Genomic DNA, 12,768 nt, shown 5'->3' with positions numbered 1-12,768 from the left:
GGTCAGACAAACGGCCATCAGTATACAGGTGCTCCTGGTTGATATCATACACCATGAGCTCAGTAAGTAGAACAAAGTAATTTATTCATCTGCTTGACTTATGCTGGACAGATTTTATAGCGCGAAATATTGTAACACGGATGAACTAATTGAACGAAGAAGCAGTGGTACGGCTCGAGTCAACTCCAATGGTAATGTACCCGATGATACCATTCGAGTATTCCTCCCCGTCAATGGGAATTACTGCCAACTCGGGGTACCATCCGTTGGTTGACGCTTCCAAATAAATAGAATCCACATCATTGGTGGTCCTCTCGATCTCTGTATGTCCAAAGTACGGCTGATACGACATCAGATACTTGGAGAGATCTTCAGCGAGGAAGATTTGGCCCGTTTCTGCGGTGCTGCCGGTTTTGACTGTTCCATTCGATTGCAGTACCCAATTCTGGTGGACCTAAACACGCCCCGTGAGCCAGGCTCATGCGCTGAAAGAATGATATATACCTGGACGTGAATGTGTATTGCGCGCTCTACGTAGTATCCCGGCACAATGGTCTTCATTTGCATCATCCCATTGGCGTCGGTGGGCCACATGCCACGGAGGAATGTCGTGTCATCCGTATGAAGATCGAGGGTCCCACCGGCGCTGAGGTCAATACCCAGCTCTTCGAGGAGCTGCTCAAAGGGAGTATTCGGATCACGTCCGGTGAAGGAAGAATACGACCCCGTTGCGTTACAGTGCCAAAGGTCAACGAGCACATTACGCATAGGTTCACAGGTGTTGACGTCAATGACACCAATGTCCTACAGCAATGCAGAATGAGTGAAACGTCGCTCCCGAAAGGAAGCAGTGCCTACTAGGATCAGCGGAATTCCCGGTTGGTCCTCGGTCATATCCTGGCGCAGAGTCTGGGACTTGGACCAGATATACGGACCAGTGGTAGTCTCAGGAGTGAGAACGCATGTCTCGTTTTGAATCCTAGGGTAGAAAGGTGACTCGGTGGTGATAGTAACCGAGGAGAACCGGCTGCTACGCTTGGTCAAGGCCTCTGCGCGCTTTGCTATGCGGTTATGCTGCATTTCGCCGACATGGCGAGCGCACTTGGACGAGGTAAGGTCGCGACGTGTTAACTCTGCTTCTGAGCGCTTGATAAGCGCGTGAGGACCAGGATGAGCAGTGGCGAGGAGAGCAGAAGCCAAGAGAACAGCGGCAGGTGCGATTTTCATGTTCGCAGATGGAGGGGGGGAAATGCAATGGACAGTTGCAGCTAGCCTGGACGCATTTTATAGACCGACGGTCAAAATTTTCGTAAGAAGATTGAACAGCACGCGTCCGTAGCTTCGGTTGTGAAGCCCTCAACGGAGGGTAAGAGTGAACGCGAGAATTCTCCATCAGACGCGATTGAAAGGACGCCGTGGGAGACCAAGGTATGTTTGACGCGTTTGCAGCCAATAGAATGACAGATATATTCAAATTTTAAGTCGTTCACGAACATAACAGCGTGTTACTGTCAGTGTTATCTTCGTCATCGCCGCAAAATATTCGGTGGAATGTGCGAGTGGGCGGGGCGCAGCGCGAACGGCTGTCCATCTTTCTCCGTACAATGGTGATGGTATAGAGTCCGATTTTTGCCAAGTCCTCGAGCATGGGTCGATGTAGGATTCATGGTTCATTTGACTGCACCTGTTGAGAAGCAGGCCTCGGGCGAAGGAAAGGACGTTACAGCTGAGAACATGAAAGTTGAAAGATAGCGCCAAGGAAATGTCTCTGACTAGATTAGCGAATCTGTGCCAAGGGCTGAAGCTTGGGACAACGGACATAGAGTGTGCCCTATAGATCGGCCTATTCAGACCTCACAATGAGTTTACCCTAATGCATTCCTGCATTCCTGCCCCTGACAGCCCGAGAGCACGGACGCTGACGTCGTCGCGGGACGTCATGTTAGTGAGATTCGGCGGTCCGTGGCAGACGTCAAGTAACTGATAAGTGGATATCTATCAGTCTTGGCTTGTTTCGTCGTCGACCGTCAGCCCGGCAAAGGTCTGTAGTAGGAGAAATTCGGGAGCCAACACCCTAATCGGGGGTTCAGGTTTGTCGTAGTTCAGATGCGGTTATTCTTTTGGTATTCCATCGTAAATCTATACAGCCTGATATGAGCTCGGCCAAAGACAAGAAAGACTCATAGGAATAATGGTGCATACAAATTCTCCAGGTTCCCCAATGCCCTCGTTTGCAAGCGTAGCAAAAGCATTTGCATGAGGGGAAGTTGAAACACAGAAGGCATGCACGAGCCCTTCATGGTCATATTCCACTTTCGCTGCGCCTTCATTTCTGTATCCCAACGAGCAAGGTACCTGTCATGTACTCAGAAGCGCTCTAGAACTAAAAAATCCCGTACGTACTTTTCCCTGGAGCAATGTTATCTACGAGAGAAAGGATCGGTGACGATCTAGACGTACTTTTCATGAACCCCGTCAACCGCTTTCTTGGTTTTCCTGTCCTTTGGACGGTTACAGCTATTGGTTGCCTTTGGTCTGTATGCAAGTTGTCGTGCTGAAGAACCAAAGTTCTGAGGCGCATTGAGGCATCTTCACCGTGATGCTGGAGGACAAAAGAGAACATGGCAAACCGGAAATGGATTTTCACTCTTCGCGTCATGTAACGTGGTCTGTTACTAGATTGGAAATATCGGTTGGCGGCCCGGATTCGCCGGCATTTCCGACGAACAACTTGAACTTCCACCACGAATACTCCATATCTCGCTATTTCTTTATCCCCGACCCTCCCCTTCAGCTCAAACTCGTCATTGACCTTGAAAAGCGTTCTCCTTGCAATACCTTACATGGTAGCTCTCTTTCTTTCCAAGAGGTTGTGCCATTTTCGCCTATAGCATGAGTCCTTTGCCCTTGTCAAGGAAGATGGCTTTACACAACGAGCCATTGAGGTCGGTAGGAGTAGTTTGCTTTCATTTACCTGAGCTGTATCAGCGGAGATGGCCAATCAATCCAATTTTCCAGTTTTCTCAGTCCTGCGTCCGCCCTCCTTAACATGACCACAACAAATGCTCAAGATTGTGTCTGATCTAGAACGACATGTCGTACGTCTGATTCTACCTTCCTTTCTTCTTTCAACCTTCCTTTCAGTTCACAGGAACAAGGAAAGACTCCTTACTGGACGATGGCAGTAGGCTTGCGTCTGTAACAAAAATCCGGGATGTAGGCCATTTGGTACGTCTTGTTGTTATTCATTTACAGGTGATAATTGATCGGCCGTGCAGATGCTAGATGAGATATGCTACTCCTCTACTCCGGATATTGAGAAGGCTAGATAGGAGACTGGACATTTGAAGTCCAAGCTAAGCTACAGAGTGGTGCTATAGCGTATGTTTGAGTCTCGCCAATTTGCACTAGCTACCCCATTCGTCATTGTGCCGTTTTACGGTTGTCGTGTAGCTCGAAAGGGGAAACGTCGAAGGCAGGGCATCAGAGCCTTTCATTGGAATCAACATGATGACTCTTTCGTCTACATTTGCGACCTAGAACACCCATTTTCTCCTCAAGTTCACTAAAATCATGGTAAGGACAGAGCACAATAGTGCAGTCATCTAAAAGTAAAGACATCTAAAGTGCCGCCACAGGATAGTCAACATATCCTTTCCTCTCGTCCACCTCCGTTCCCCCGTGCCCATAGAGTGTCATAAAATCAATATCCCCTTCTAGCGCGACGCCCTTCTCAAACCTCTTCCCTAAATCTGGGTTCGCCACCCAAGGAATGCCAAAGAAAACTCCATCCACTTTCTCGTCCTCAACATATCGTGCCGCCTCTTCGCCTGTGAACGACGCATTCGCGAATACCTTCGTAGCCGGATTCTTCAACAAGGGCGCATACGTTCCGATAACATCATGCTTTGTTGCGCGCCGAGCCCCGTCAATAACTGGATCAAGATTCTCTGCATATCGCACGAGCGTGACGTAGGCGATCCCGAGCTTGTCAATCTCTGAGATGAGGTACCCGAATGTGTCCAACGTCTCTTGAGGCCATTCTGTTCCAACTCATCAGCACAAAGTACAAGCCGCATCATTTGGAATGAAGACATACCCGACATCATTATACCCTCCGGCAGGGTTCAACTTGATACCGACCCTATCAGCACCCCAGACGTCCACTGCGATTTTGACAACTTCAAGAGGGAACCGAGCTCTATTCTCCACGCTCCCGCCCCATTGGTCTGTTCGGTGATTCGCGGTGCTATCGAGGAACTGGTGGATCAAGTAGCCGTTCGCGCCATGGATCTCTACACCATCGAACCCGGCCTGTTTCGCGTTAATGGCAGCTTGTTTCCACCGGGCAAGTAGAATTTGAGGGTCGTCAATTGCAGCAGGTGTGACGTAGCCTGGCTGACCAAGGAGGAAACGGAATTTTCCTCCTCGGGCAGAGATCGCTGACGGTGCATAGACGGGGAGTCCTGAGGCGATTTGCTCAGGTGCATCGGGGTGGCTTACGCGTCCAACTAATGAAATGTTAGTATATATATAATATGATACGAAAGGTCGAGAACTCACGATGCCATAACTAAAAGTAGAGCATGTCAGAAGGTAGACGAAACGAGAGGGAACTAAGAAGTACCTGAGCGAAGATCGCGCCTCCCTCTTCGTGAATAGCGTCAGTAACCTTTTTCCATCCGTTGACTTGCTCCTGTGACCAGATGCCAGGGGCATCCTGCCATTCGGTGCTGAAAGGTTATAAGGACTAGCACCAAGAACGTTGCGAGTGATACGCGTACCCTTGCTGAGCAATGAGAACGGCTTCGGTGATAATCAAACCAGCACCTCCCGCGGCGCGTTGTCGGTAATACTCGGCGTTGATACTGTTAGGGACGTTTGTTGGGACGGAACGGTTCCGCGCCATGGCGGACATGAAGATCCTATTCCGGAGGGTGGTTGGGCCAACTTTGAGGGCTGGAAAAGAGCTTTCAGGTTCGACATTGGTATAATGCGGGAGCTAGTTTGTTGGTTATAACTGATGAAGGCCTTCGAGGCGTAGTATGCATTTTATACACGCGTCGTGTCGAACTTCAAAGGCCGTTCAGCCGTGCAGACCTGTGGAAGACCTGATAAATCAGGAGATAGCATGACTAACGCAACAACCTTTCGGAATCCAGAGTTTCTTGGTAAACCTATTGTTAGTCGTTTTACCGTGAAACTTTTGTCGACATCAAGCACATTCACGCCAAGAAATGACCGTGTAACCAGGCTTCGGTGTCGAGTGATTAGTGAAAACGTCAAATCAAAGTGGGTCATGGACGCTTGACGCTAAGGATGGCCAGACGATCAATGATAGATGCAAATATGAATATTTTTCGAGTGACCACACTACCTGTAAGAGGCACTAGTATGGGACTAATGGCTTGAATGGTATAAATAATTCCAGTTAACCATGCTGCGTGGGCCACATGGATCAGCGGATTGGTCCAAAGTATAAGCTCGCGGCAAATGTCAAAATGCACTGTGGCCTCCAAAATAATTGGGTGAGTCCTATCGAAGCCCTGGAAAATTCAATATTTTTAATGTCAGTAATACATATCAAGCTTTGCAATGTGCTAGTATCACGCCTTGATGTCCATTATGGCACGAACAACATCTGAGAACGACTTAGCGTCAAGGATGTATTGTAGCGGTTTTTCGGGCGGGTTGTTGCGCTTCTTGTCGCTCTTGGAGGGACTCGGAGATCCAACGGAGATCGCCAATTTGTTATTGCTGTAAGTATATGTTCCCTATTTTCCGTCGCTCCTGCAGCGATTACTTTATGGAGCCACTGTTGGGAGCGCCTGGCCCGCCTGGGTAAGTTGGGTCGTTCCAGTCTTGAAAGCCCAGCTAGAAAAAGGAATATCATTATGCAACTCCGCAACAGATGGGAAAATTACTCTATCCATGACTCCAGAATCAGAGGGCGACATCACTAGCCTGGCAAGCCGCTTTATAGATACTCGCGGAACTCGTACCTGTGTATACGACATCACATGCGGAAAGGCTCGCCTAATCTACTTGAATGATTCTCTAAGATAATATGCAGTGCCGGTCCCAAGGATTACACTCACGGATGCTTGACTGAGGGGTGAAGACCACTCTCCAACACGATCACTTCGTCCTCGTGCCTCTAACTACAATACGAGATTAACGTTTTAACTTGATAGCTAAGATCAGGGTAGACTGGGAATTTGAGATTTGTCAGATCGGTTCCCGGACCGACGATGAAACTCTTAGGAATAATTAGAGCAAAGGGGAGTAGGAAAGAGAACGAAAAACAAAACGCACGACAAGGAGAATGCCAAGCCACGGCAGGAGACGCGTCATACACAATAAGGCACTACAATCGAACCAACCTCAAGGCGACGCGCGTCCTGGCAAAGGTGATGCGTGTGTAGGTTGTTCCTATGGAAGATGCCAGCGGAGGCTGAGAACTCGCTAGAAATGGTATTGAAGCCCATGTTGTGAGGTTCACGGGCATAATTAACGGCTGCCAGTACATAAGAAGTAGTAACACTGCAGAAACGGGCATTGCTTGCCATCTAGTAATCATTTACTGTATGTAACGGAGTTGAACGCAAAATAAACTGAGTGGCCACGTGCACTAAACGCCGTGCCGGTACACGGCACTGAGGAGTCAACTTCTCTTCAACCTTCACTGAGTTGGATTCACACAGATTCGCTGTGGGTGGCCGACATGTAGCTCGCAAGGAATCGCATTGTCTTTCTCTTCGCTGTTGTGTCAACTACTATTGTCGGTAAGCGGCTGCGTTCTTGTTGAAGAAACAGATAGTTTATGACTGCTCTCGATTTCAGAGAATCATGGAATCAGCAAATTCCCCTTCCAGCGACTCTTACATGCTGTCGGCGCGAGGTGACCCGCCCATCTTGGGGGTGATGCCGGAGATATCGACTTATATCTTTTCTTGGGTCCGCATCGCGAACGAGCGAGTTCGCTGCTATGACACCCCCTGGATTCTTTCCCAAGTCTGTCAAAGATGGAGAGACATCGCACTATCATATCCTGAATTGTGGTCTTGGGTTCTAATCCAAGAACCACGGACTTTCAACTTTTCAGGTCGCGTTCGTCAGCTGGAAGTATCTCTTCTTCGATCCCAATCCTACTCTCTCCGGATCCAGTACAACGAAAGTGGTGATCCGAATGCGCATCTATGGGCTATGCTCTTGGACCATTGCGATCACTGGCGCACCATCGAAATCTATCTTTCCACAACGGACTTCACTCGTCGTCTGCCCAAGCCACAGAGACACACTCTCCCTTTGCTGGAGCGATTCCGCCTTTCCCGGTCCTTCGATAGCCACATTGTCACCGTGTTTGAACTCGACGAGAGCATCCTGGACATACTTGCTACAGCTCCCCGTCTGCACGATATCTATGTGCTCGGCTTTCGATCCCCGTCCTCCCTGAATCTCCCTTGGTCCCAACTGATCAAAATTGATCTCATGTGCGGATCCCCTCAAAATGACATCAGTATTTTACGCAAGGCCCACAACTTGCAGCGGCTATTTCTCAAAGATCATATGTACAATCTCGACCTATTTGACCCCATCGTTCATACGTCGTTGCGCGAACTGAGTGCACCTCAAGTCTACGCATTGCCATGTTTCACCTTCTCTGCGCTCAAGGTATTATTCACCCTGATCGCCGTAGGCAGCACTCCATCGCCTACCCCGATTATCCACGAGTTCATTGCAGTGCACTTTACAGAATCTGCATTTGAACGGCATTGATATGGACCAGCCTCTCATCAATATGCTAAAGGATACGCCCACGGTTGAGGTCTTGCGTCTCGATTTTGGGCATCTCACACTGAACGCATTTGAAGCCTTCAGCAAATCGCTCGCGTATCCAGAGGCGGATAAGCCCATCTCCCACGCGCTGCTGCCTCATCTGGTGCATCTGCATCTGGATATAGGCTTTGACCTACCTATGACCCATGCATTCACAGCGATGGTGTGGTCAAGATGGTATGTCGACCAGGAGCGTGCCGCACGACTACGCAAAATATTTTGCGTGTTCTTCACTGAGACGTCTTCTGATGGTGTCGAATTGTTTACACAAATGGCTGGGGAAGGATTAAAGCTCTATATTCCCATGTGTGGGAGTGCTGTAGTTGGGAATTCAAATGATCCTTACGACTCTGAAGTGTAAGGTTGCTTTCTCTGACCATCACTAGATATTTCTTCACCCTGACGGGTTTGTCTCTTACTAGTCGACTAGGTTGATATTTTGATTTCTTGCTATTTACTGAATACTCAGAAAGTCACATTTGGGGATGTTGATGTCGCCTCTAAAACATGACAAGCTTTACTCAATGAGGCTGCAAGGTGCAAACAAATAAGGCCTTTTATTTATTATAGTTAGTTCCTATTTCCGAGCAAGTTATCTAGTGTAGTCATAGAGATGATAGCTGATAATAGCAGCCTACGGGGCGAAGGGTCAATTTCGGAACGGACGAGGAAGTCAACGACACCACACTGTGCTGCTTGGGAATACCACTTCGGCAGGGACCTCGCTCCATTCCTTGATCCGCTAATGCAGTAGTAGAATAGTAATGAATTGATGAATTGTCCCCAACTCGAAACCAACTATCCTGGGCGAAAATCCCGGCGTCGACATAGAATAGCTGAAAAATAAATCTCGACTGTCTTGATGTGAGTCTGCCTCGGGGAGACTAACTGAAAACGTATAATATTCACTGTTTTGGAAAAGATTGTTATAAACAAGAGCAACACACCTTGGGCTGAACTATATGAAGCTTCTGTTGTTATGCTCTCGATTCGTATTGATATCTCCGGTACTGCTGTTTCCACATGTCCGTTGTTCAGGTTTAGTCCGGATCGTTATTAATAGTGCTTGGGCACGTCCAACGGTGCCAAAGGACACGAGTACCCATAAGGCTTTGAGCCGTCCCTGGATGCTGTTGTCGTTGGTATCGATGATATCTCCGAGGACACGAAGATCGGGTAACGCAAGAAATTGCTTGTATGCATATGTGGAATTTAGCAGACCCATGGTTGAGCTGGAACTATCATATTTTCAGCGTGAGCAGACATAAGATATGAAGCAAATCGTCGCACATGAGCCAGACCGTCCTTCGTTGTTTTGCCTTCTACTACATTCCAATGATAAAATTTTCGTGTCTTGGTAAGAGAAAATACCTCGCATATAGCATTGAGTCGGCCAGGATTCTGATAAGTCGAGATAGCTCCGTATGTCGTGGTTCAAGAGTAAGAGTGGGCTAGACGATCACGAGACTGTATGCCTTCGTTGTCTCCGACCGCCATCATCGACCTCAGCGGGATCTCTTCTCTCACTATCCGGCTACTACCTCTATCGATGAACCATGCAGGGCAAGCACTAACAATTTCCCATTGACCTCCAGGAGAAGAACGAGATCTACCTAGGCGAAGGGCTAGAAAAAAGGGCTCGGGCAGAAGGACTTCGGCAATGAAGGTGCGTTGTATGGCTGTTATGCTGAGAACATCCAGCTCATATATTCTATTACTACAGTGTTGGCGGCAGAGCCATCGGACGCAATACTGAAGTAGTTGGTATCGGTTCCACCACATGTACAGCTGACCTACGGTGCAATATCGATATGTACAGTATATATGACCCATCGGAGACTAGGCCCCCACGGCAAGCTATATTTTCCCGGACCAGTGGGCAACCGACGACCGTTGCTGGCTTCGCTTCGTGTATCATAGAGTCTGGCCATTTCCAGCTTCACCCACGAATATCCTGCAGACCTTCTTGTATCAGAACCTACCAACAGAAACCCGGCTGGCCTACCCAACATGTTTGACTAGACTTTCGGTATTCCATCCGTTGGTCTTGTTTGATTAGGACTCTTCTCATTCACAGCCTTGAATCAACGAGGTTGCTAGCCGCTCAATGTGCAACCGGAGCCAGAGTAAAACACCTGTGTCGACGCTTTGTTACCGAAAGTGTTTCTTATCGCAAGCTTAACGCCCAATTTTCACACTTCGACTCCATAGCCCTGAACTATACTATACTGAGCACTCTTCTGCCGCTTCTAGAGGGTCCGTGCTTCTAGTGCAAGGTCGTCATGTCAAGGTCATTCATAACTTCACTCTACTTTTGTCATCCTCGGACTGCAGTTGTTGATACTAATGCCGCATCTTCTGAGACTTTTTCTTAACCGTGATGTGGCTCAATTCATACTTTTCAGGTTGAAACGATGAGCGTCCGCCAGACAAGATGCTGGTATTCCGGCATTCATCCAAATACCCAGCCTATGCAAATTCAGCTCAACATCACGCCGCACGTTGGTAAGTCTATTTACTATCCCCATATGAGGCTTATCTTTACCGGCAGTTTCAAGGGTCGCTTGTTGCGATGTGTTTTGCCCAACGGGGGTTACGTCCGTCCGGCCGTTCTGAGCCTACCAGGCGTACAGTGTCCTGGACTCAAGAGTGCCGACGTGTAGGACCCACACAGTGGTCACCAGCTGTATTACTTTGACTGACCACAACTTATTTCCTATGATTGCTTGGATCGACGGAACTCAACTCGTTAAGGTTCAATACGGTTCCGGTGTCTTAACAAATGAAAATCTAGCCCCATCAAAGCCACAACTTTTGGGGCTGGGAATTGTTTTCCATGTATATCATGCGGCCTCATCAAAAAAAGATCGTCATCATCATACGTTGTGTCTGCTGTTAACTGCCGGGCCTTCCTCGTTTCCTGACGTCCACATACTAGTCGCCACCCCCTCTTTGACAGACCTAGCTGTCTACATCCCCAGTCGGTAGCGTCCAATGCTCGTTCATCCTTCTTGTTAGCTGATAGTTTCCTGCGACCTTTCAGATGTCCTTGAGTGGCTTTCATTACGGCTCGTTTCCGCAAGAGCTGACTGACGCCGTAATCGACCATTTATGGGACGACCCAGCTGCACTCAAAGCATGCTCTCTCACCTCTCATGCATTCTACACCCGTACACGTATACACATCTTCAGAAAGATGTCATTTGGCCACAACTTTCGCTGCGACAAGTTTGTCGCCATGTGTCGTTCCTCCCCTCACATCCCTCGGGTGATTAAACACCTCACATTGGATAATCGCTACGTGCCCCCTGACGAGATCATCACCTTCATCATCTCCTCGCTCACCAGTGTCGAGTGGCTGGTGATGAAAGACGTCTCCTGGGTCTTCTGGGTCACCGAACTAGTCAACCGAGGCGCGACATCATTTCCCTCTCTACGCTCCCTGTCCGTCGATTTCCACGACAGCATCTGTTACGCCTCCGTCTCCGAAACGCTCACCTTCATACAACTCCATCCTCGTATTCGGTGTCTCGAACTGCTCTCCGTGCCACGTCTGGCCTCTATTGATGCCGAATATGACTTGCCGGCACGATCATCCTATCTCGAAAGCTTCTCCATTTCCTCCTCGGCGTTTAGCTCCGGGCTGAGCGACCTCATGTTAAACCCCAGACTAAGCGGTCTCTCCTTTAATCGTCTCCGTATATTTGCCATCAGCGTCCAAGATAACTCGGACATTCGTTTTGTCAGCACGATTCTGAAAACGGCGTCCTGCACGCTGGAGGAGGTTCACCTGATGCATCAATGTATGTTCCTTCTGACTCTTTGCCCATCAATGTTTAACATATCTATATGCAGCCTTGCGCCCAGTACTTCTGGATGATCTCGACATTTCGTACCTCCGGAAAGTTACCATCACGTTCTCGCACCCTATATATAACGAACGCCATTCCTCGACGATCAAGTCGTGGGGTAAAGTTTTTGATGCCCGCGCCAAAGAAGTGGAAGAGATCATCGTTCGTACTGTTGTGTCGAGCCCTAGTCTCTTTGGCCATATGGACTATGGCGTCTGGTCAACGTGGGATGCTACCCTTTCGGCCACGAGATCTCGGCTTCGGGGATTGGTTTTTCAGGTGTTCTGCACGCCGATACAGGCCAAGTCCTTGGATATGCTCCAGCAGGGGATAGAGGATCAGTTTCCAGTATTGAGAAGTCGGTCCTTGTTCCAGGTGGAGGTGAAGAGCAGACCTGATGCTGAAACTTTCCTGAGTTTGCTGCAGCCATAGTCTGACCATTTGACCTGCATCGCAGAGCCACGGATTCCGTTAGACTAATAATGCTCTAGTTAATTCTTTCACATTGCTTTGTTTTGTACCATTTTGTTTTACCTACCTTGCTATATATCCCGTTTGTGTTTCCGACCACACCTGAAACAGCAGCAATACGGCTCGAGCTCGAAGTTTGGCTCAACAGTAATCACATCGTTTGAGGACATCTTTGTCCCTTTCAGTATTTCGTCAATTTACGCAAGATAGTCGTTGCATACTAGTTAGAAGCTGCCCAACCCATGTAGAGGTAGCGTAACCCGGACCGCGCATTGAAGATGGCACGTGCGAGGATTTGGATGACGCCGATGATGATCGATCGTCTTCCCTCCGTCCCTCTGCTCCAACACTCTCCAACAACTTTCAGACAAGAATGGCCATCCGCAATATACATGGCTGCATTGAAGGTGTCTTGCTCGCTACTCAACGGTTGTCGGTCGACGACTATCATACCTTGCTTAAGCGGTGTTCATCTGTAACGCCAGATGACCGAAGCCAAGTGTCGCTACACAAAGTGAACTTGCGGAGAGAAGCTTAGCGTCACGCGAGAGAACTAGAACAACTCTCGTTAAGTCCAAGCCCTCCTACTAGTGTACAAAGCGTCGTA

At 48.6% G+C, this 12,768-nt stretch overlaps 4 protein-coding genes across 4 annotated transcripts; 2 read left to right on the top strand and 2 right to left on the bottom strand.

The window, feature by feature from the left end:
* Positions 1–57: 57 nt before the first annotated feature.
* EV420DRAFT_348771 (dioxygenase) lies at positions 58–1,348 on the bottom strand. Its single transcript, XM_060481803.1, has 3 exons — positions 859–1,348; positions 505–804; positions 58–454 (listed from the first exon to the last, which is right to left on the bottom strand). The coding sequence occupies exons 1-3, from the start codon at positions 1,225–1,227 to the stop codon at positions 146–148; spliced, it is 978 nt and encodes a 325-aa protein (XP_060321871.1). The 5' UTR covers positions 1,228–1,348; the 3' UTR covers positions 58–145.
* Positions 1,349–3,621: 2,273 nt separating this feature from the next.
* On the bottom strand, positions 3,622–6,726 carry EV420DRAFT_1623659 (uncharacterized protein; the record flags this gene model as incomplete). The annotated part of the gene is made up of 5 exons (XM_060475956.1): positions 3,622–4,029; positions 4,096–4,511; positions 4,618–4,733; positions 4,785–4,970; positions 6,701–6,726. The coding sequence occupies 5 exons, from the start codon at positions 6,724–6,726 to the stop codon at positions 3,622–3,624; spliced, it is 1,152 nt and encodes a 383-aa protein (XP_060321870.1).
* EV420DRAFT_1770763 (uncharacterized protein) lies at positions 6,666–8,200 on the top strand (the record flags this gene model as incomplete). The annotated part of the gene is made up of 3 exons (XM_060481081.1): positions 6,666–6,785; positions 6,844–7,743; positions 7,790–8,200. The coding sequence occupies exons 2-3, from the start codon at positions 6,850–6,852 to the stop codon at positions 8,198–8,200; spliced, it is 1,305 nt and encodes a 434-aa protein (XP_060321869.1). The 5' UTR covers positions 6,666–6,785; positions 6,844–6,849.
* A 2,682-nt stretch (positions 8,201–10,882) lies between these two features.
* EV420DRAFT_1653455 (uncharacterized protein) lies at positions 10,883–12,122 on the top strand (the record flags this gene model as incomplete). The annotated part of the gene is made up of 2 exons (XM_060478744.1): positions 10,883–11,642; positions 11,695–12,122. 2 exons carry the CDS (start codon positions 10,883–10,885, stop codon positions 12,120–12,122), a joined length of 1,188 nt encoding a protein of 395 aa, XP_060321868.1.
* Positions 12,123–12,768: the final 646 nt, after the last annotated feature.

Source organism: Desarmillaria tabescens (assembly GCF_030435595.1).
Source record: "Desarmillaria tabescens strain CCBAS 213 chromosome Unknown EV420scaffold_162, whole genome shotgun sequence".
NCBI classification, from domain to species: domain Eukaryota; kingdom Fungi; phylum Basidiomycota; class Agaricomycetes; order Agaricales; family Physalacriaceae; genus Desarmillaria; species Desarmillaria tabescens.
The sequence above is the reverse complement of the archived record's forward strand: the minus strand, read 5'-3'. Positions and strand labels throughout refer to the sequence as shown.

Excerpts from the sequence above, each read along its gene's own strand:
- EV420DRAFT_348771 (XM_060481803.1), bottom strand. The coding sequence starts at position 1,227 with ATGAAAATCGCACCTGCCGCTGTTCTCTTGGCTTCTGCTCTCCTCGCC. Across the intron at positions 805-858 it reads CGGGAATTCCGCTGATCCTA|GACATTGGTGTCATTGACGT; the intron begins GTAGGCACTGCT and ends GCATTGCTGTAG. Across the intron at positions 455-504 it reads CAATACACATTCACGTCCAG|GTCCACCAGAATTGGGTACT; the intron begins GTATATATCATT and ends GGGCGTGTTTAG.